Raw genomic sequence first — 24629 nt, 5'->3', positions numbered from 1 at the left:
GCCTACTGAATCCTCTGGTTTCACTCTTCTCCTGGCGGAGCGTGGCTTGGGTGAAAACTGTAAAGTTGATCCATGTTGGGTCGAGGCGTCCTTGTCAGCTGATTTGAATCTGTTGGGCGTTATGGTAAGCAGCGGCTGTTTTCCTCAGGCTGTGGCAGGGTGACCGAGGCACGGCTCGCCCGATTGAAGAACTTTGTTTGCGTATGGCTTGACTTAATGGCTGCTGTTCATGAGAAGTGATACAAGCCAACACGAAGGCCACATAGCCCCTTCTCTGTGAGGGTTTCAGAGCAGACAACAAGCCGGGACATGACCACAACCACCTCCCACTGACGGCAACATATGTACGCCATAACTGTACAGAACATATTCATGCTCTAAGCTCACAGACACAGAACTGCACAGAGGCTATTACCGAATATGTTTTAGGATACTTGACTTTGTGTAAGGTTTTTCTAGATGCATAATTGTATTTCAGTGCTTTCATTTAATCATCTAATATTAATGTAAATAAGGAAATGTATTTAGGTTCCAAGTGAACCAAAATGTAATGAAGATGCAGACATTGTTTATTATAAACAGCCCACCTTCAAAAACAAGCAATCAAGGCTACAAGACTACAGCTATGCTTGCAACTCTGTGAGCGTGTACTTGGTGCTTTTAGCTAAAGGCTAGTACCAAAGGATGTGCAATAACATAATGTGTTCAGTGACCTTTAGATCAGAAAATGAAAAAAAAAAAAAGGAAATGATGACAGGCAGAAATTCTACAGAAATCAAAGTAGATCTGGAGCACTACCATGCTCACACACACACATTCAAAAACACACATTCAGGAAGTCCTGACTTGACTTGACATGGTGAGGTGACCTTAGACTCCAGGGGCAAGCAGCAGCATTTGGGAACTCCCAGCAAAAATAATTCAATCAAACGACTAATACTGTCTGTAAGAGTGGGAAGCGCCAGTATTACCCAATGAACACGCACACACACACACACACACACACACACACACACACACACACACACACACACACACACACACACACACACACACACACACACACACACACACACACACACACACACACACACACACACACACACACACACACACACACACACACACACACACACACACACACACACATACACACACACACACACACACACACACACACACACACACACACACACTAATGGAAACTGCATCTGAGAAGAGCCTGGAGCCTCGATGGACAGACACGAAGGAAATTAAGGAAACACACATTCCCCCAAAATTCATAATTCTGTCTGCATAATTGTTTTGGCATTTCCTCTTCGTTAAGCTTTCACTAACATTCAATACACACTCTGTGTGAGTTACAGTTTCAAAGGAAGTGATACAATCTCAAGGTTAGTTGGAGGTTAGAGTTAATTAAGGTATAAGAGAAGAGACAAGGGATGAAGCCTAGATATTCTTAGCTTACCTATGTAGGGGATGGAGGCCAGGGAGTCGTCCTCTATAGGGAGTGGGGCAAGGTTGCCATTTGGTTTCCGAGGGGCTACATCTCCCGTGGAACTAGTGGCAGGGTCCTGGGCATCGGGAGAAAACAAAGAGGGTTCTAGCCCGTCTATGGGCAGGGCGTAGTGAGGGTGACGCATGCCATGGGCGTTCCTCCGCCCAGTAGGAGGTTTCTGCCTCAGCACCACTTCCTGGGTCTGTGCCACCTCTGCCTCCACGGACCCTCGTTCCCTCTCGTGGTTTGTCGGCATGTACGTTCGGCCCTGGGATTCGGGAGTGGCAGAGGCAAGTGGAGACGCAGCAGAAGAAGTGAGAGGTGCTGTGGTGTCCTCTGGGGGGCTCGTTTTTGGCGTTGGGTTCCAGTTCATGTGAGGGCCAGAGTACGAAGGGTCCCTGAAAGAGTGGGCTTGCTGCATGATGCGACCTGTCTTCCGGTAAAAAGAGGGGCTGTAGCTGCGGTAGCCCACCGGCTGGTCGTCCATGCTCTGCCCAGAGGGGAGCCGTCTGCTCTGAGGAGGAGGCTGCTGGGGCTGAGGCTGGGGCTGGGAGTGGGCCTGGCTGTGAGCCTGGGGGTGAGTCTGGGGGTGGTGTTTAGAATGTGACTGCCAGGGCATTGGAGGAGCTTGAGCTGCACCGTAATGATTCCCCTGCCTTGTGTAGGCGTCAGTCCTGGGGGGCGGCGGGGGAGCCTGCTGAACCCAGGACGGCCTCTCAAACCGAGGCGAGACCAGTGCAGGTGCTGCTCGGTCCAGCATCTCTAACGAGTGGCCATGGTGATCGTACTGGGCCAGCAGGTTTTCAGAGCGGGTTCGGGTATAGTTAGTGGTAGGGTGGCCGGGACCTGGGCCCCCCTCCCAGTCTGCATAGGACCAGTAGGGCTCCCCATGGGGCCCGGGTCCTGACTGCTGCAGTAACATCAGAGTGTCCTGAGAGGCGCTGTGGGGCCAGCCGCCCGTCCGCTGCTGCTGCCTCCGGGAGTCGCTGAGCCGGTCCTGAGAGTAGCTGCGGTGCCGGGTCTGCATGCTGCGTCCCGGGCGCTCAGGCACCTGGTTGTAGTACCAGTCAGAGAGCGCCTGCTGCCGGTGCTCCGTGCGGCCATGGCTGACCTGGGGCAGGGGGGGGCTCGTCCAGGCTGAGCTGGACTTGCGTGGCGGTGCCTGAGAGGAGCTAGCAGCGTGGTGGTTCGGGTAGTGGACCTGCAGCGGGCTGGACAAAGGGCCTCCTGATGAGGAAGAGGAAGAGTAGGAGCGTCCCCTGGTCTGGCCCTGAGGCTGCTGGCTGGTCATACCGTACTGGATCTCCTCTGTGCGGTGGGCCGGGCTGCTGTGCCCCACGCCGCCGGGCTCACCTGCGCGCCCTTCCTGCCAGCTGGCGGGGCTGCCCACAGCGGAGCGGTTGTCCAGGGGGGAAGAGGGGCTTGAAGATCCTGGCCAGCGACTCCAGTTATCCAGCTGGTTCTGGCCCATAGAGCCAGACTGAGGACTTCCAGCAGGGGGCGTGGCCTTGGTGTGTGGGTAACAGAGGGGGGGTGGTGGTGGGAGGTACTCAGCTCCCCCTGAGTAGGGTTCGTTGCCTGTCAGGTAGGCATCCTGGGAGTAAGCCTGGGAGAGGGAAAACAGAAGAGAGTGATTTAATATATGAAAGGACAAATGCTTAAAGGAAAGGTGGGTGTGTGATGCCGTGGCGACTTTAAATCATGTGCTCTAATGGTAAACAAGCTTGACGACAACACACACCATAACTCTGTGAGACATCTTCATGCTGCTGTACATTACACAACAAGCCTTACAGTGGAACAGCCTCTCAGCTCAACCCCCTTTGTCACAATTTGTCCTCAGGGCCTCAGCCACACAAACGCATGAGCAGAAGCCATCTGCAAATGTCACCGGCACTGTTGTGTATACATGCAAACCGGATATATATATCCACACTGCGTAGCTTTAAGACTATCCATTTGAAATGACTACTGGTGGTTTCCTAGATACTCAAAACCTAACCAAAAATACTATTTCAGCTTTATCAACCCTGCTTCAAAACTTTGGAGCAGATTTCCAAAAGCTTTAGATGCCATGTCATTTAAAAACATGTATCACAAACCAAGCTGTTTCCAGCACTACATCTTACAATGTACATGTGTTACATGAAGTCCCACATAAATGACCTGTTATACCTTTAAATGAATAACAATAAACGATTTAAAGCACCATTTAATTGGCTGGCCTTCTCGCCAGCACCTTGAGCTTTAACAATTAAAGTTTCATATTATTATTAACATGAGAAGAACAAAAACATACTTGCAAACTATTCTTTTTCCACTCTCGGGGTAAACAAATATAGTAGTTCGAAAAGCTTTTAAAGTTTTACCTACACCGGCGGCCAACAGAATCCGGAGTCTTTCCTCAGGTTGCGTGTAAAGCTTGTCGTCACCACAAACAGAAGACTGACCCTTACCAACTTCCTGCCGCTGAACCTGCTGTTCTTCTCCCAGAAATATTCAATGTTTATTTATTTTGTATTCCTTTTTTCCGATAGTTTTCTATCTGTTGTTCCTTGTTTTCTCCTGTGTCGGATACTTCCAAACTCCCTCTCTCCTCCCTCTCATTCCCTGCCTTACTCCACCCTGTGGGAGTGTGGAAGGAGGCGCAGCTCTGGTGATGTCATGCTAGGAATGCAGCAGATACAGGCGTAGCAGCGAGGGGAGGAGTGTGAGGACAGAGTGGGTTTATAATGTTAAAACATGGCAGTTATAAGTAAATGGAGAACTGAGTGTGTGACTCTTTTGGCCAGGTGTTTCTGCATGTGAGAGAAAGGATCCCTAAAATCCGGTGGAATCGGGTTTTGAATGTTGACATGTGGCTCCAGGTGAAGGGGAGGGGCGATGCATGTCTGATCATGTGAGCGACCTGTGGAGCGACAAAAATGTGTTGTACAGTGCATGGGTGTGTGAAAGAGCACGGAGCTGCGTTGTTTTGTTTTGTTCACATGCTTTGACGGTCGGGATACCAGTGGCTTTTAATGAATGCGTGTTGTAATCTAAACACAGAGCAAGAGTCTGAGTCACTCCATTCTGACTAAATCTCAACATTCTTCTCCAATGACTGTGAGAATCCAGGTTGAACTCTGCAAACAAACACCATCGAGTATTCCTGAAGTGTATGAAATACAAAATTATATTTTTCTTGATGAGTCAGGTGACTAAATGATTAAGTGTGTGGGTTAGTTTGTTTAGAGAAGGTGCGTGAAAAATCCCATACTCACACTTACCAACTGAAGCACATCTTCGTCTTTTGGCATAATGGAGAGCTCCAACACACTTTCGCTGTAAAACACGTACAGGGAGGAAGAAGAGGGGAGGGCCGGAACAATTAAGACGATTTAGAATGAGGTGAAAAACAGATTCACGTTAAATGTCCTGACTTCGTTCTTGATACAAAGTTGAAGACAAAGAAAAAAACGCATCAGCATATTTTCGAATGAATCCGCTCTGCCCGACCTATTTATAGAAAGGTTTAACTCGGCTCAAAATATCAACAGAATCCGTCCTGTAGAAGTGCTGATCAGCTGGGTATTCACAGATTCAATAATCGGGCATGTAAAACTGATCCTCGTCATCATCGCTTGAATCGTCTATGTCTTCATATAATGCAGTGTTTCCTCATCGTTTACATGTTGGCACGACAGAATTCCCTGGCCATATGCCACCTTACAGATTAATGCTCCCTTATGATATCCATGCTGTTAGGTATGTGTGTTACTACACAGGCATTACTATACATCAAAATATATATACATCAAAATAAATACAATATACTAAATTGTTACATAGGTGCACTTCTATAACATGCTGAATTTAGTTTTTAATAAATATTCATAATATTTAAGGATTTATAAAAATAGTTTAATCAAATATGTCGTGATAAATATCACTACGGTTCCAACAGAGTACAGTGTCCCTTTTATAAATATTTGAGACTGTGTATATCATTGTGAGAGTGTAAAGTACACTGCTTCAGGCTACTATTTTTTTAAAAGCAGAGAAAAGTAGTACTAGCAACTATACGTTTGTCATCTCGATGGTAAGCTTGCAAAGAAACAGCAAACGTGTTTTTTCTAGTTTAACACAGCAAAGGCTCAGAGTGCTGAGGTCTCACCTGTTCTGAATGAGGGCGATGACCTGCGAGTACGTCTTTCCCAGAACACTCTCTCCGTTCACTTTCACCAGCCGGTCCCCTGCACGACAGATGACCACATATCATACAATTATATTCAGCACATTTTAAGAAGGGACTAAGGCTATCGCAACTCTAAAATCAGGCATGGTAAAGGGTATATTGCAAATCACTACAAAATCATTTTTCAATATTTTCTTTATTTAAAATGATGGCCACGGTGTGTCTAACTTAAGCAAAACATGAATCCTTATATTTAGACTATGCATTCGTCCTGCAGGAGATAGGACACTGACACATGATTTCAACCAGCATAATGCAATCTATGAGTCCTGATGTCATGTTGAAAGCACGTCTGGGCTTTCTAGTGATCCTATACACATGGGGGCGTTAGCACATCTCCTATCTGAAGGGGAATTGCAGGAGACATGTTTTTTGGCAGTGAGGGAGTTAGTGTTTACGTGTTTACAGATGTTTGCATCTGTTCTTGTTAAAAATGATTGAGGGAGGCTCAAACAACGGGCAGTGAGGAGACAAGGAGGAAACATGTACAGGGGGGGCAAGCAGAAGAGCAGGTTTTACAATTCCTCAATATTCATTGAATGAATAATTAAAGAAGATCATTTGCTATTTTAAGATGACCACATAGTGTCTTGTAATGTTATTTTTGTGGGAAATTCTTTGTATGATCTAGTACGAAAGAGAAAAGGTTGGTTTTTATTCTTTGCTTCCTCCCTCCTTCTCTGAAACTGCTCATGTCTGCAGCATCACATGACCCACGCTCTCCCCAAAAGACTTCCAATGCAAATCAGGATGTTCCCTTTACCTGTGCACAAGCCCGCCAGGTGGGCCGGTCCTTTTTCTCTCACACTCTTCACAAATATGGTGTCCATCGGCTCCAGGCGATCTTTCTGGTACCCTGCATGACAATACAAATACAAAATACAATGAAGAAGAGGTAAAAAGATCATAGCTTGTGCTGAAATTGTAAAAATGTGTGTGAGATTTTTAGAAATAAAGCCGAAGGTTGGTCCTGGTATTTAAAGTTCGGACCTTTTTGATCAAAATGTGGAGTATTTGTGTTAATGACGTTCTTGGCCAGGCCTATGATTGTTCTTATATGAGTGTTTAAGTGCTTTGCATTTGGCTGCTTTAGATGCAGTGCTGCGAAATATCCTGTAGGGGGCGCAAATAGGCTGCAGACCACAGAGGTGACAGGAGGGAATAAGTGAAATCCCAGTTTATTATAATCATCTTTATCCCACTGTGCAAGATTAGAATATTTTGCCTGATGAAAAAGAGAAGCACTTACCCTTTCCGTTACCGTTCTCTTCATCCTGCAAAGAATGGAAACAGAATACATTACTCCTCAAATTCTAAGTTAAATTTATTATAAATTTATTTTTTTGAGCACTTTGAAAAACAACAAATGAAGACCAAAGTGCTGAATAGAGTAATTTCTAATATGATGAAATCATTCTTAAAAAGATGAGATTCATGGTAGTGCTTGTGCTCCAGATTTAAACAGTGAACTTCTTAAGATTGTGACCTTAACATTACCTTAACCACATTCATTCCGTTTCACATTAAAACCTGTGTATTTAGCAGTTTATGCAGTATGTCTAATGGGTGACTTCAAGTAGTGAAAACTTCATATCAACACCTCCCTGAAGTTTGGGCTAAAAGGAAGTGAGTATTAATCCGCCTCCACAAATAGGAATGACTTCCCGGGTATCGAGACAAATCTCCCGAGACAGACCCGTTTGTTTTATGAGCTTTTATTGTTAGAGAGACTTTCAGGTTAGACCGTCTGCACACACACACACACACACACACACACACACACACACACACACACACACACACACACACACACACACACACACACACACACACACACACACACACACACACACACACACACACACACACACACACACACACACACACACACACACACACACACACACACACACACACACACACACACACACACACACACACACACACACACACACACACACACACACACACACACACACACACACACACACACACACACACACACACACGGAGCTGAGTGGACAGTTTTGGGTTAGGGGCAGGGTGGACTGACTGGTGCCTGGCTTTATGCTACGCTGAGTGGGCTCATTCCTGGCTCTGCAGACAATGGTGGGGGTTTAGAGGCAGAGAAAGGAGAGCTGCTGACCCCAGAATGGAGCTTCTAGCCGGGGATGCTCCACAACTGGAGCGGCCCCGGTCTGAATGCATTCGGGACAGAGGAGGAATGGTGCGAGTTGGGCACAAGACTCTGGGCATCTGGGTCCAATACTTCACACTATCAGTCCACGCCTGTACAGTCTGAAGCAGGAAGGGGGTCTTCCCATATTTAGATTTTAGACCAGAACTGTAACCATGACACCATATAATATTATTGTGCTGTTGTGAGTCGTTTTTGCTATCTGTGTTGTTTGTGTCACTCGTCTTGTTGGTGTGTTGCCATGGCCGGTTGTGTTTGTTGTCCTGGCTTCAATCAGCTTTGTAGTACACTACATTGGCTTACACATAAACAGATACATAATAAGTAGAGCCTGTTAGATTGGATTATTAGGTCAGAAGGTCCTCTCGCTGTTTTAAAGACAGAAAGGAATCCTGCTGGGACCACACAGGAGGAGATAATATAATTAAGACTTTCAGGACCTGCAGACACCATGAAAGGAAATAAATGCCCCATTAGGTCATGCACCCGGTAGGCCTCCAATAATTAGACACTATGAGGGTCATTTGGGAAACTTCCACTGTCGCTCTTCGGATAAGAACGGATGGATCTATGGGTCTGATTGTCCCAAAACGCCATGTGACATTTGAGGCAGAGGAGACGAGGACAGAACCGGGGCCAAAGGCCGGCAGTGGGCCTATTGTGTGGCGCCGGCCTGGTACGGCCTGACTGCCAGGGAGTGGTACAAGGCTAAGACAACAGATCCCATTCAATCGGTGCTCCTATCTGCAGCTGCTGGATGGTGGGGTGGTAGAATAATAATAATAGAGGCCTTGTTTCAGCTGGCTCACCCCACCCCAGCCTCCTCCTTATCCCTCAATTTCACATCTGGAGCCGTTTGCCCCCACACCTCAGAGAGCTAAATAACCACTCACTCACATAGAGGCTCATTACAAAACACCAGAACAATCCTGAATCCACCAAGTACCGTACTTTTCGGACTATAAAGCGCACCTGCATATAAGCCGCAGCAGCTAAATTGTCCGTCTGTCTTGCTCTGGTTCTGTCTCTCGGTTCCACTTTTACTTTGGCGCGCTACCTGTCTCACTCTTTTCCGGCCTCCAGCTTTTCCTGCTGGAGCCCGCCGCTTAAAGGTGACGGGCGCGGACCGGTCCTAGAGCCCATAGCGTTAAAGGTGGTTAATTGTACCTGTAAAATCCATAGATTTAGGAGGTTCCCTAGTGGCCGTTAGCTGTACAAGAAAAATGGGGAAAAAAGTCGCGGCTTATAGTCCGAAAAGTACGATACTTAAAACAAGACCTGTGAAGTGATAGTGAAAAACAATTAGTAGTGTCATTCTCTTTGGCATGCTATGAAGGTGCTTTTTATATCCTTCAAATGTAAAATTACACCGGTCTCACCAATTAACAGACCATGTCGTTATTTTTTCTCCACACCATGAACCTCCAACCTTTAGTAGGCTTTTAAAGGGCTTAGTTTGTGCAATATGTTGTCACCAATCAGCCAGTAATCTCCTTTTGTATAAGAGTTTATTCTGCTCGGCTCAACCTCACTGATCCTTGACTTTGATTGGCTTTATCTCCAAGCTCAATTTGGCTCTATCGCTGCTTCAGCAATTTAAACACAAGGCTTTCAAAAAAACCTTTAAATGCCAGCTAGGATCAAATGGAGACCATGTGTGCTGTAAAAACAAACACGGAGGTTAAAAAGAGAACTTCAGGACACTTAAACTAAATGAAAAGACAGAGAAAGACTAGACCGGTCCATCAGACTGTTTCTATTCAACATAATCCAAGACCTTGATACTCTAATCTTTCTGCAGGTCTCACCTTGAGGTTGGTGTGCAGGGCGGACTCTGGAGGGTACACGATGAAGTGGCGTAGCGTGAAGCCGAAACCCTGTGAGTTCTTATGGAGGACCAGCGTCCGGGGACCCTTCCAGCCCACGCCGACCCCCTCCCTTCCCGGCCGGGTAACCATCGGCGGTCGAGGGTTGTCACCGGCTGAGAGACCATCCCTCCGTCCCTTACCCTGTGGGCACAGACAGAGAGATTCAGGTTTAGATGAAAAGTTGTAAAATAGGTTATTCAAAGCAAGGAATATATGACGTTATAAAAAGGGTAAAATAAGAGTACTGGAGATAATACATTGAGAAAATATGGAAAATAATAAAGAAGTAAGGAACTTGGAGAGCTCAGAAATCGATGACCACCAACACCGGAGAAGTGTTGTACTTTTCCAGATGCAACACACCTTATGACTCCCTGGTGAGGCAACACTAGGCAAACAGTGGGTTTTACATTAGCAGCTTCCTCGTGGAGTCCTGCATCTTCCTCAGAACAAAAGTCCATAGACACACCTGGGGGGTCCGCTCTAAAGGAGGGCCACGTCTAGACCCCAGTTCTGACCTTGGTCTTATCACAGGGAGAGAAGGTCCAGGGGGAATTTGAACTCTGAGAGGAGAATAAAGACCGACGTTCCTCCCGCTCTCTAAATATCTCATTCCTGAGGCCGAGTAAATAAGCCCTGCTCGCTCGGCTGACAGACACACGTGAGAACTATCACCCCCATGCTGCTCTGACGACCCACATCTGTCAGTCAAACACAATCACCTGACCAAACAGGTGGGAGTGAGGAGGGGGAGCAGGTCTAGTTATCTTGTACTCCATGTTCACTGCCAACATCTTTGATCATATATCATTTAGGAGGCAGCTCATAATCCTCCATGTCTCACCCCAAACCATCAATCAATCTGCGCCGTGCTAACGCCTCTGTGTGCGCTTGCGCTGTAAAAAGAGATGCAACTAAATTCCATACAAGCAAGTTATTATTGCAAGTGGGTCTTCAGAATCTGTTAAATGCATTCACACTGAAACATTTACAAAATCAGCATGTTAAAACCAGAACTAAGAAAGCCTCAGCAAGTGTTACAACCTTTAACAGTATATTATTGTATTACTTTATTTTATAAGCCAATTGTCGATTGACAGAATATGAATCCACAACAATTGTAATTATACATTAATCATATAAGCAAAGTGCCAAATAATAACCCCTCTTAGTCTAATATAGTAAACTGAATAGATTTGGGTTTTGGACTACCGATATGTCGACTTGGGCCCAGGCTGCACAGAGGAATGGTAAATAATCCAAGTCTGCAATAACAGCTTTATTTGAACTTCCTTTATTGTCCATTAGTACACACTTTATATTGTAAATCCGGGGCTTACACAGCTGTTTTTCAAACGAACCAATGGCTGCACTCATCGCTGCTCGAACACACTGCCTTCTGTTTTGGTGACACTCGCAAACGGCTCACAAGGAAATGGTTTAAATGGAGTCATACTTGATTTGACTTATCCTAGGAATACTATGATAATGACGATGGATTAAAACATTGCTATGATCGGAAGCCACACCTGAATGTATAGAAGCTACAAAACACCAGCTGGGTCCAGGTGCACCTCGGTCTGCATGTTTTATTGTTACAAGACGGCGTCATTTAGCGGACAATAAAACAGAACGCTCCAGGGTTGTTATTTCAAAAGCAAATGAGGTGCAGGAGATAGGTGTGGACATGCCCATAGATGATACACAAGTCTGGTTCACGTGTTTCACTAAAAAGTCACACCTTAACTTTTAGTTCTCTAAATTCAGGTTCAATTGTGAGAATGTGTGTGTTTGTGTGTTTTAGTGTTAGTGCGCCAGAGAGGTGTCTAGACTACAGACAGCAACCCCCTGGAAATGCGCACCCCACGTTTCACTTCCTGTCACCCTTCCACACACAATCACACACTGATATATAACAAACACAGACACACAGACTTGACCTGACAGGCCTGTAGTGAGGCCACACAACAACAGGAAGTGGCAGGCTGTAGGCAGGAAGTGTGGTAGCGTTGTGGGGCGGGATAACCAGATGCTGCTATAAATAAAGCTGCTCTGAGATCTCATGGATCATGGAGGCACTTCCACTCCTTCACTCAGCTCTCCTCCCTTCCACCTCCTCTTCCTCTCTCCCCACATGCTTTCGTGTGATGGAAATCCGGCTGTGCTGACCTTCACCACCATTTCTTTTTCCTCCTCTACTTCAGACTTTCCATCCAATAACAAAATAAATTCTGACTTTGAGATTTCATAATGAAACATGTTTTCATTAAAGAGAGAGTATATTTTGTGTTTTTGTACATACAAGCTATTTTCCGGGGCATCCACTGAAGTATGCATGAAGTGTATATTTTGCAGATGCCTGATCTGCAGCCTGGCAGTCTCAACAATGTAAAGTAACCCCTGCTATTTTCTCAAACAAGCAAGCATTCAGGCCTTTTATGTGGCACGAGAGCAGCACACAGAGGTGCGTGAGGAAGGAGGAATGCTTGAGGCGCCAAATAAGAATGATACAGAAAAAGAAAAGGCGCAGAGTAAATAAAAAAAAATAGGAAATAAAAGAGCAAAGGAGGAAGAGACCGAGTGAATTCCTCAGAGGGAACGGTTTGGCTTGGACAAGTCGGAGCACACACTGTAAGCGGCGGAGGAGGAGGGGGGGGGGGAGAGCAGAGAGAGTGAATGAGAGGAGAAGGATGAGGAGGAGGAGTATCGGGCCCCTGCGAGGGACAGGCTCCAGCACGCCGGTTTCGACCGCATGGCCCCTCCCGGCGCTGAGAATACCAAACCCTGTGATTACCCAAAACACACAGGGCCTGCCTGGGTCTCCGAGCCAGCGCGGCTTCCCACTCGGCTGCTCTGGACTGTGGGGGAAGTCTGGGCTCACTATTCTGCCTTATCTGCAGGCCACCGTTTCCCCTGAAGCCAGAATACAATCCTGTCCTAACGGTCACGTTGATAAGACTTCTGGACTTCTACAGGTTTCACCCAAAACAACTTGCTGACGGGCTCTGGCCTCTCCAGACTCTCCGTTTAACCAACGACAGACTGGGGGAAATGTTCCTGGGGTTTTTAAGTCTAAACTTCCTGCGCAGACGAGACGCAGAAAAAAAAAAAACTTGCTCTTTGCAAGACATTTGGTATTTCCTCCTCTCCTACTGAGAATGATCCGTTTTCGCCTGACAAGTCTTTCCTCTTGAAGCCAATTACAATGACACAGCAAAGTCCTCAGATAATAGAGCCTTGAGGGATCTTATTACCACCTGAATGATGTCATTAAAACACTCAGAGAGACAATTGCATTTGAATATGCAGAGCAACTTGTAATGCCACGCGACGGCTTCCTGCATTGAGTGTGTGTAAAGTAGTGTACACACACATGAGCACACACACACACCACACAGAAGCAAGCTCTTCCCTGTGGATATTTCCCCTCCTGCTTTCAATTAGAGAGCATATCATTAAGATGCATGACTAAGTGTTAGCGGAGAGCAGAAGACCTCCTGCTGACAGGATTGCAACACTTCTGTTTAGTTAGAAATGTACATCTATAACATCTTGAGCCAACATTTAGAGTTCAATGTTTTAAAAATAAACAGCGACAGTTAGAATCTTTCATAATCTGGATTTTCAGTCTGAAAGAGGCTTTTCTAGGACATGATGATGAGGATGATATAGTCAGTGATAATCATCAGTAGCAGTGTACGTGTGGGGCTGTCGCTCGCAGCACGCAGGAATGCAGCGGCCGTCGGGGAGCCGGGCTCCTGCTAACACCCCGGCAGGGCAGAACAACAATGCTCTTTTAAACGGCTGAGAGCGGCAACCTGTTTGAAAAGTGGAGCTTTACGCACGCTACAAATGCTGACGAGCCTTTCATCCCGATAGCCGTAGCTGCCTGCGGCCCCTGAGCCCGGCTGCCAAGAGAGAACAGGACAGGTTCGGGGATAGTTCTGGACTCACCGGCCACGTCCAGGGTCTGTAGGTCAAAATGCATCCTGTGCCGGCTTGTGAACGCATGATGAGTCTATGAACATCCCGCTGTGCCGCTTACACTCCAACCTGCTTTATGAACCAAGGATTCAAACTAAATATGTGCAGCACACCCCTCGGAATTTACATAACAAGATGTTTCATGAGTCATGCACGTGAGCCTGTGGCAATACGAATAAAGTATGTATGCTCAAAAACAAGTTCCACCCTATTGTCAGTTCAACAAGGCGAACAGGTGATGATGCAATGTGGGTTAAACAGGGTTTGCAACTTGAAGACCAAAACATATTGTACTTCTTTGTTTGACAGACACCTGCATCACTGCACTGCCAATGATGCCTGGGAAATATGTTATGTATGTGTGGTGGTTGCTCTGGTTACAATTATAAAACGCTGGAAGGGAAGGCGCTTCAGTTTTAGAATAACTTTTACAGAATGACTTGGTAGCTCGGTGGGCAGATGCATGTGGCATGTAGTAGTTAGTTGTGTGGCGTGACATGGCTTTAAATCTGGCCAGGGACTTTTCCTCATTCCCGCTTATACTGCCGGGAAAGACGGGAACAAAAAGAGCTAAATGAAATGATGATGCATTTAACAATATGGAACTTTTGATTCTTCACTTAAAAATATCTTTCTTACTGTAACCACCTCTCTCCTTAAACACATTGTGTGTACATTGAGTGTTTGTCCCAGCTGTGTCCGTACAGCCCCCCCCCCCCCCCCCCTAACACTCACATTCCTGTTTGTGGCATTTCTTAACTGTGTCATGGAGTCATCCGGGGCGGGGGAGGGGATGGTAAAACCAGGGAAAAAGGGTACAAAAAAAGAGGAGGTAATATTCCACATAAATGCCCACACACATTGCGATGAGATCATGTGGGTGCCCGGAATTCTGTGGGCATGGTGGGGGCGGGGGATGTACAGCTTTCCACAACACCTCGCTAAAAGTGGCACTTTGAAGCCCCCCCTTCATCTGTCTTAAGCCACTAATTAGAAACCCCTCCAAGGAAGGAGGGTCAATATGCCACCGGGACAGAATCACACAGACGAAAGCACACGGCAGCTAAAATAAGAGAGAAGTGCGGCAGAGAGATATAGATTGTTGTGTCGAGGAAGCTTAATCGACCTCAGTTATGTACAATTTGTATCAATGCATTATTTATGGCATACATTTCTTTGAAAGTGTGTTAGAAATACTGTAAGCTTCATAAGGAAACGGTCTTTACAGAAATAAAATGAAGAATAAAGTAATATTTTGCTTTTTGTATAAATATGTAACTGATTTGTCTTCATACGGGTGGCTGTTAGCCTTGTAATAGGCATCGAGTCATTGTTTACACACCTGTGTTTACCACCACATCACAACAATTCATGCCAAACTAAAAATGAATCAGAATAAAAAATGACACATATACCCACTACCGGTGGATTAACCACTCTAGTCGGTAAGTGACAGCTGTCGGAAAAGTGATACGCGTTTTTAGATATATACAGTAATAATCTAACTATGCATCGTAATCAATAAAAACCACAAGTGACGCCACAAAGCTTTCTGAAAAGTACGAACAATCCACAGTGAGTGAAACAGAAACAGCCTGAAGGCAACACAACTTTGTGACACTGAAAGGTTAACGAACCTGTCGACAGCTGAGTGGTTAACACACTTCAAACAATGGCTACAGATACACAGATGTTGACAGGCGAGGCTGAGACCATCCCACAGCGGTGTCTTGAGAATATTCTGCTGATATCACTGTGTGTGTGTGTGTGTGTGTGTGTGTGTGTGTAATCTCATTTTTGGAGAAGCACACAAATCGCCGCCAGCAACAAACAAATCATTTGCATAATCATCTTGGCTGCTTACAAGGTCTTTTAATTTATGATGATTTGATGATTAATCGGTTAGTTGAGTTTCTTTCTCTATTACACTGCATGAAGCAATTTAAAATGAATCTGCCTTATTGGCGGACATTTAAAAATGCAAAACAATGAATCTGAAAAATAACCAATCATTACCTACGTTGGCAATGCATACAGCAAGTCCATCTTTCAGTTATCCGATCGAAAGAAAAATAAACGTACCAAGTATTTTTTGATTGAATCCTATCAAGTTAAAGTAATTATTTGCGCAAAAATAGCAGAAAATGCTGCTTTCATCCACTTAAGTCTGGAAATTGAACATCTTTGGATTTTGAACTGACAAACTGAAATGAAAGATATCACCTCGGATTTGAGAAACGTGGATGGCTATGTTTTCACAATTTTCAAAAAATGTCATAGATCAAACGATTAAGCCTGAAATCATCTCTAGTTGAAGTCCTATTTTCATTATTATTAAGGCCTGTAAATAAACGAGTAAATCCACAGATCATTGAACTGCAGCGACAGACTCATGCTTTAAATCCCAGACTCCGCGTCCGGCCACTAGAGGAAGTTGGGCTGAGCTCTCCTTACCCGGGGCTGATGAGAGCTCTGGATGGGCCCAGTGGGCATGGCGGGCGGCGCCCCTGAGCCCGTAGCCCTGCGGAGCACGGCCAGCCAGATGCAGCGGGGTTCAGGCGAGCTGCAGTCCACCCCCACCGGGTTCTGGAAGCTCCAGTCGGACGCGGCCGGCACAGTGCAAGGGAGCGTAGAAGCGGGCATCGAGGCGCGGCGTTTTCTCAGATCCGCATCCCTCCCCGCCCACATGGGCTACACACACACTCTCTACACAAGCTCGCGGACAACCTCCAGATAAAGAGACAATCAAGCAAAAAGAGAAGACGGGGCGATTTTTCGTGGAGCTTGCAAATCCTCCTCTGGGATCCTCCAGTCAATCAAGAGTCTGAACTTCTCGTCTCCCGGCTCCAATCCATCTCTGCCACTGCCACTCCAGAAAGTTTAATCCCACAGGTTCCACATCACAGACTCCTCCTGACCTCCGGGAATCAGCTCTCTGAGACTCTCACACGCATTCGAACCCTCAGAGGAGACCAGAGGCAGCAGACGGCAGGCTCCTGGGCAACAGATGGAGGAGTGTGTGTGTGGCAGGGAGCAGAGGTAGGTCTGATTTCACTACACACACACACACACACACACAGAACAACTGACAGCGTCCCTCCCGCTGGTGTCCGGTGATATTCTGCATACAAAGCCACTCTGTCCACCCCCAAAACACACACTGCTGTCCCAGAGGGCTGGATCCTCTGTCTCTCCTCCCTCCCACTGCGCTCTCTCTTTCCTCTTTTCTTCCCTCCTTCTCTCAAGACCGACCCCTTCACCTAACTGTCATCTCTACCCAAAACTCTCCTTATCTCAGCGAGCATCAGCTATGTCATCCCTCGCTCTGTCTCTCCGTTTCTGTTTAGCTTTCTCTTTCTTCTTTGTTTTTGCTACTCAATCCCTATCCAAACAATCACTCACACCCGCTGAATGAACCGGTCCGACAGTGCAAACAAACAACTGTAATGTACAGTAAACTCTGCACTTTAATCCAAGAACACAGGTCATCCCTGAGCGGATGGGGGCTCCAGGTGGAGATCTCTCCGGCAGACTAAATCCCCTCTAGATCTTTGTAGAGGAAGCCTGGTGGTCGCACGTGTGCAGCATGTGTGCGCGCGAGCGGCACAAACAAAAGTGACAAAGCTCTGATCCCGCCGCTAAACTCCACAAAAGCCGGACCTGCCTTCGCTGTCTCCCCTCCACCCAGAGGGGAGACAAAAAAAGAGAGGAAGAGGCCAATTTCCAGCACAAAGAGAAAAGAAAACATTTGCCTTGCTGCTGTATTTTCTCTCTTTTCGCGTAAGAGGAAAAAACGAGGGCAGACGATAATGAGAGAAGAAAATGGAAAGAATCAAAAATAAAACGGCTGCTACTGGATGTCAACATGACCTCTCTATCCAACTCCCATACCACTACATCTGTCAGAAAGGTGACCTCGCCCACGCCACACAGTTCTCACCAAACAGCCAGGCGTCCAGTATCCATGCGAGAACGGCAGACAGGTGACCATGTTGATGAAGACTTTCCCCTCCAACGCTCATCGCTGTTAACGTGCCACACATCAGTTACCAACGAGGTTAGACAAGTTTCACCTGCCGCACAGCGGGCAAGTTCCAACTTGCCTGAAGCGAGCCGTCATCCCGCGGAGACTGTACGCGCTGGATATGCTGCACGTTGTGTTAAACACACTGCGGGTTGGAATAGTTGATGGTCATAAATAAATAAATGTTAGAGCTAAAGACGGCAGGCTCCAGCGAGCTTAATTAAATCAAAAGATCCAGGATTTAATCTTATAACTTGCATTGTTTTATTTGTGATGTTCCTTGCTTCAATAAAATAAATATTAATTTACAAGAGTCTAGAAGATAATAAAATGTCTTCTCGTTTTCAAGATACTCACAAGACGTTATTTTAAGCGTTATTGAGGCAAACATAAGCTGGAAAAGAAAGTGCCTGATAAAGAGCTGCCTGAATGCCTCTTGTTGTTTTGCTTTGATCAATTCAAAAGTTGGTTTGACGGATAGCTGACATGTTCATCTAAAGTTCAACATCAGCTAAAACTAGCCATTAAAAGCAACTGGTTATACCTGCCCAAATAGGGCTGTAGTATGAAAACCAAAAGGTTGTGAGGAACATCGTGTTATTTCTCTGTTCGAAAGATACACAGCGTCACTTTAATCTTTTCTGTAATAATCACACATTAGGTTTAGGTGGATCTACATTCACTTGGGTTTGAATAGTAGCACACACTTTCACCAACACACACACACATTCAGAATCCTCGTTTACAACGGCTGCTTACCCCGTGCACGTACGCACACACGCCACATGTCCAACTGAGTCCCAACTGGTTATAATTAAACTTGGCTATGTAATAATTAGGTTTCCTCATAAAGTCAGGAGGCTGTAGGGGTTTCTCTGCGTTCTCTCTGGGTCAGAGCCGAGCTCCGCGCTCTTCTCCCTACCGGGCAGAACCACCCTGCAGGAGGAGATCCGACTGTCCTCATGCCGGGAGAGACGCGAGATCAGAGGAAATCACAGACGGCTGCCAGTGAGAGGTGCAGCAGTCAGATCATAGTGCATCGCTGGTGGAGAGCCAGGCTAGGGGTTATTATTTGAAATCTCATAGGTGCTCCATTTCATAGTGGCAGCAAGGAGTTGGGATTTCATCATCACGTGTTTTACACTAACGGATCGTTTTGGCAAGGAGGGAGCGAGGGCCTAATTTGGAAACAAAGGGTCTGTTTCCACCCCTCTATTTCTCTTCTTCATGAACCATGGAGGCATTTACCAAAAGAGGAGGGCGAGAGTGAAGAGAGGGGTTGACAAAAGAGAAATGATCAAGGAGGCGTTTGGTTACAGTTTACATGGAGGGACACACAGTCACACACGAGGAGTTGCGACAATAGCATCCCCTCCCAGCAGTGACCCACACTGTCTGCTGTTCGGCTGAAACACGCCCGAGCAGGCCGCACATCCATCACCTGCATGTGGGCCTGTCTGATGTACATCCCTGCAGCACGCCGTCGTCTGTATTTGACGATTAGATTGCAGAGTAAACACGCCCTGCACTCTGGAGACGTCACAGACCGGCTCATACTAATTATTATTGTATCGTGACAAATGACCTAAAGCGCTTCAAGTCAGGAAATCAAGGGCCGACACGTGCTGCTAATCTCCGAGGAGAGATGCTTCGTTGCCTCCTGTCTCAGCCCCCCTCTGCTCTCTGACAACAAACACATCAGTGGAAAAGTGAAAGGAGGGAGGGAGGAGGAGGGAGGAAAGTAAAGCAGTTGTCGGTGTAACGGACAGATTAGTTTGGTGATATGTTTTAATCCCCTTACACTCATAACATTTAACTGCGGGCCAACAGATTAACACAGAGGCCTCCCTCCTCCTTCTTTCCACTGCGGGTCCCTCACAAGACAGAACAAGGTTTCTCTCCTCTGAGGTGTGAGGAGGAGGAAAAGGCTGAGGCCTGACAGGAAGTACACAGGAAAGAGAAGAAGTGCCTTGAGTTGGCGTGTCAACAATATAGGCTGCAGACACAACGATGGGGTGTTTTCTCTAAACACAGGCTGCAACAAGTCAGAGAAAGTGTGGAGAGGCTGCGGTTGATGCTCACAATGAAAATCCTAAAAAGGGACACATAAAACAAAGAAAGGGCCGAAAGACTACATTTATACTCCTATCTGAATCTATAAAAGTGGAGAAGCATTCTCAGCGCTCAGTGGGAATCATGTCCCCTACTGGTGAGAGAAACACTGATCACTCCTGACTCAACATGTGGCATGTGACCACACAAATATGAGGCGGCGGATTCAAATCTGCAAAAGGGTTCAAAGGATAACTCAAGTTTAGTAATTTGATTATTTTTTGAAGGCATCATTTGATTTAAAAAAGATTCTAAAGTACAGTTGCAACCATTAGTTCTGATGACAGACAGAAAATGCATTGGAAATAGAAAAAAAGGAGAATAATACTATTTGAAAAACCATTTATTGATAGTAATTATTTTTCATTTTTAAATAGACAATAATAATCGAGATTTTGGCAGAAATAGCTGGTTTTAGCTCGTCAAATATGTCCTGCTTTCCTCTGTTTTAAATCATATTCATTTGAATATCCTGGGGCTTTAGATTGACAAAACAAGACATCTAAAGACATCACTTAGGGCTTTAACAAACTTGGATGGACATGTCTTTGACTATTTTTGGAAATGTTTAAACATCAAACAGTTGATAATTACTTTCCTAAACGTCACATGGATAATGAAAATAATCACAAATCCAAAATGTAAAACGTTTTCAGATTCAGAATCAAGAAACATAAGCATTTTATGAAGGAGGGGTAGAGTCAGTCTCTGTCTAGACAGTTATTATCAATCGTACGAGTGGGTTCTACAAAAAAAGTGAAAAAATGGACATGGGTGTTTTTAAGCAGGTTATTTATTTTGAACTGTAATCTCCTGTAAATCCCCCTGCCACAGAACCTATGAGGGTCTTTGGCATGTCAGAGGTTAGTCAGCAGCCACTAGAGGGCAGCGACAACACACTGACAGCAGGAGGGTGGGGAAGAGCCCAGAGACCCATGGGACACAGCAAAGGGTGGGGCGTAAACATGCAGCCGTTAATATCCTAAAGCCCTAGGATTTTCAAAATGAGATGAAATAAAACAGAGAAAAGCAGAACATATTTGTGGAGCTTAAAAGTAATTTTTCACAAAACCCGTCCAGTTTCATCTTTCCTGTGCATTTCCTTTTGTTTTGCTGCAGCGGCAAAGGAAAGTGTGTGCAGGGTGAGTCGACCTCTGAGCAGTTATCGGTGCTCTTTGGTCGGTTACTAATTGATAACACCAGTGGGGGGTGGGAGGCAGTGGCTGCAGATCAGAGAGGTCACACCTGCTGTGGGCTTTGACGTGGAAACAGTCTTGGGAAGTTCAGAGAAGAGAGCAGGTGGACTGGCAGACAACATGTGCAAGGGGTCAGATATCCCATCAACCCACAGCTGAGGGGAGCAGGGTGGTCTGCCCCTCCCTGACTGACCGGGACTGATTCAACAACAACAACAACAACAACAACAACAACAACAACAACAACAGCAGCAGCAGCGCACAGCTTCCTGACCTTGTGTTCCTCCTTGGGAATCTAAAGCATTATGCATGCATTCTTCACATGGGCGTGTTAATGCCATGATGCCATGTGAGTCCTGTCGGCGTGGAAACCCAACATATCTGAAAATAACTCTTCATTGACCTTTACCTCACGTGTTTTTAATTTGTGGTGTAAATCATAGTCAACTTGCACACTTGTATTATCAATAATCTGACAATTATTTTCTTGATTATTTCGTTTTAGATCCATGATATGCTAACAAATAGCAGATAGCCGTCAGGTCACAACCTTCCTCAACAAAAGCCAAATATTTTCCTCACACAAAACAGCAAATATTCACATTTGAAAAGGTGAATGCAGTGTTTGTCCAAATGTTGCAGTCTCCAGCTTCTCAAAAGTGAAGAATAGCTTTACACAGATTGTTTGTGGATTGTCGGGCAAACAGAACTACCAAGTTCTCTCGAGCGTATGTCATCAAATGTCTTGTTTTGTCTGACCAGCAGCACAGATTACAGCAAATCATTACTTTGGAGAAGCTGAAACCAGAGATGTTGCCATACCATCAATTGATAACATTTATTGAATTAGTTAGAAACACTAGAAGTATTGGTTATTTTTAATGTGTCGATCTGTTTCAAATATATATCTATAAAGTACAAATATAATCAGGCATAATTCAGTCATGACCACATCTTTTTGGATAAGCAAACGGCAAGAACAACCGAAAAAGCAAAGAAAACCTACGGCTTCCATCATACTAAATATGCCCCAAGGGAACGTGGGCTATGCGAGAAAAGCATCTACGTAGGCAAAGTCAGATAGAGAGTAGGAATGGGAGGGTGGGTTGGTAACAGATGTTGGAAAGTGAACACCGGGGGAAGAAATAAAAATGAGGGCAGAGAGTGATCTAAAGCAGAGGAGTGAAGAAGTTTGAAGGAGCAGATGGCGAAGAAAGAGAAATGACACATTTCCTCAGAGATACTCTAATTACCTCCTCATCAGAGCCCCTTCACTGACTTCATAAATGCATTAACACACATTAATGCATGTACCATGCGTGTCGGTCACATTCATACGAATCCTGCTATGATGATACATTATTAAATGCTATTCGACTTGCATTCGTGTAGGTGGGCATGTTTGGGGAGGAAGCATAAGCCTTTGACCCTGTTTCATAAAGTGTAGCAACATTTTCTATTCAAGAGTTAGTATAAGTGTTGACACAGAGAACCACAGCTGAATAACACACCCATTATGTTTCCCCTGCAGTAAGTGGAGAGATGGTGCTTTCCTTTAACATAATTAGCAGGGAGTGTCTATTTCAGGGGAGAGCTATGTTCAGGTCACATTAACAAGAAAACAACTCAAAGGAGAGAAACCCACTTGTTTTGTTCACCTTATTTTCTGTAGTTGCTGTAGTTTTGGTTTTAAGCATTGCAAAAGAAAAGAATAAACAGCAACTTCTGTCCTGTTTGCATGAGAAATGACTAAATACATTATACAAATATTTGTTCTTTCTATCCACTAGGGGTTTAACGGTTCACAAACATTTCGGTTCGGTATGTACCTCGGTTTTTAGGTCACGGTTCAGTTCGGTACGTTTTCGGCACAGCAGAAAAAATTATCATAAAACATAAAATATTTTTTTTATTTTTTTTTATTATTAAACTGTGAAACATTAAGGTGCAACATTTCGATTAACTGAAATAATCTGTATTTATACTTTAGTGTACTAGTACTCACAAAAGATAAACTATTAGTTTTGGGTTTTTAATTATTATTAAACTGTGAATATTCACTCAAATAAAGACAAAATGAAATAAACACAGGGCTCGACATTAAGGACTGCCCGATGGCCCGGGGCCATCTAGTATTTAGCTCGGCCAATGAAGCCTCACCTGCTGGTTGCCCGATCGGGCAATCTATTATGCCAGTATCATGCAGCTCGCGGATCCAGTAATGAGTAACCCGACAGTAAAACTAAACATATAACTAGTATAGGTAGTTTGAGAGGTAATTAAAATAGCTACGTGTGATATTCTAACCTGAAGTGTGTGTTTTGTCCGCTCACCGCTGCATGTGATCATGCAGAGCTGCGTGTCGACCAGGTGTCGACTCGTCAGCAGCAGCTGATCTCTCTCTCTCCCGTCAGATTAGACTTCACTCGCGTTTATGTCCAATCGATCAGATCCAGCTAGTTCTAGCTAATGATAGGACTACCTGCTTATTAAAAGACACCTAAACAATAAGTGTCGCTATGCAACTGGGTGAGGCCACAAAGTATAGCGCAGCATTATGCATTTGTTTAAATGCCCACCGGAACCCTGAGGCATTACCAACAGATCAACGCACAATCAACCCATACAAGACATCTCTTTCTCCATATTAAAGGTGGGGTAGGTAATTTTGGAGAAACCAGCTCGAGTGCGCTAGAATTTGAAAATACACAACCGGGAAAAATCGGCCACTTCCTTACAGAGCCCCTCCTCCTACACACACGAAGGCGCACATGACCAATGAGGGCACGAGATAAGTTTGTGCCAAACTTACCTATCCCACCTTTAAGTGTTAGACATTATAATTGATTATTATTGTCTGTCACATACTCTTCTTGTCTGTCACATAAGTGGCGCAACTGAAGCGGTATTGCGCTAAAAGGGAAATTATTTTGACCGAAGAGATTTAGATTTGCCGGCTAACGGGAACTCTGACGTCGCCATTTTGAGTGCTACGCGGATGCACTCGGCTCCTCTCGACTGCTGCTCGGGTCTGCTCGGTCAGCTTCCAGATGAGGAGGCATTCATTCGACCAACTTACAGTTGTTAACATTACAAACATTTTTAACAGGGGCCATAATAGTGTAAATAATGTTTGTTTTGGCAGTTACAACTGAATGTAATGTTTTCTACTTTTTTACATCTGGGAAGGCATTTGCCTTCATCAGATGGAAAGTGTCTTGACCAACAACTTAAGTATTTCTTATAGCTATGCAGGGCATGCAAGCGAGCAAACACAAACAAGAACAAACAAACAAGTGAAATGAAGAATAAAATTGAACAATATAATATTGTGGTGGTTCATCTTATAATTCAGTCTAGACTAGAGAATGCACCAGACAGCATCTAAGACCTGCAAAAATCTAAATGTTCTAGACCCAAACCCTTTGTGCCATTTCGTCCGCGCGCATTTTTCAGGGCAATCTCTATTGGGCTCAGGGCCATCTGTAAATTAGCTTAGATGGCCCACAGGGC

The 24629-nt window shown here is 45.1% G+C and overlaps 1 protein-coding gene across 8 annotated transcripts in view; it reads right to left on the bottom strand.

The window, feature by feature from the left end:
• The window catches only part of arhgap23a (Rho GTPase activating protein 23a), a 114152-nt gene that overhangs the window by 16628 nt on the left and 72895 nt on the right, over positions 1-24629 (bottom strand). For 2 of the 8 annotated variants that reach the window (XM_034089143.2, XM_034089145.2), the window contains exons 1-7: positions 16239-17181; positions 9741-9941; positions 6985-7009; positions 6499-6591; positions 5655-5733; positions 4762-4822; positions 1469-3104 (exon numbers count right to left, since the gene is read on the bottom strand). In XM_034089143.2, coding sequence (XP_033945034.1) covers positions 1469-3104; positions 4762-4822; positions 5655-5733; positions 6499-6591; positions 6985-7009; positions 9741-9941; positions 16239-16472 — 2329 coding nt within the window. In that variant the 5' untranslated portion in view covers positions 16473-17181. Of the gene's footprint in view, positions 1-1468; positions 3105-4761; positions 4823-5654; positions 5734-6498; positions 6592-6984; positions 7010-9740; positions 9942-16238; positions 17182-24629 lie in introns of those variants that run through there. The other 6 variants (XM_034089146.2, XM_034089148.2, XM_071204002.1 and 3 more) reach the window with 4 other exon arrangements.

Source organism: Pseudochaenichthys georgianus, chromosome 8, assembly GCF_902827115.2.
Source record: "Pseudochaenichthys georgianus chromosome 8, fPseGeo1.2, whole genome shotgun sequence".
NCBI lineage: Eukaryota > Metazoa > Chordata > Actinopteri > Perciformes > Channichthyidae > Pseudochaenichthys > Pseudochaenichthys georgianus.
This window is presented reverse-complemented; position numbering and strand designations above follow the sequence as displayed.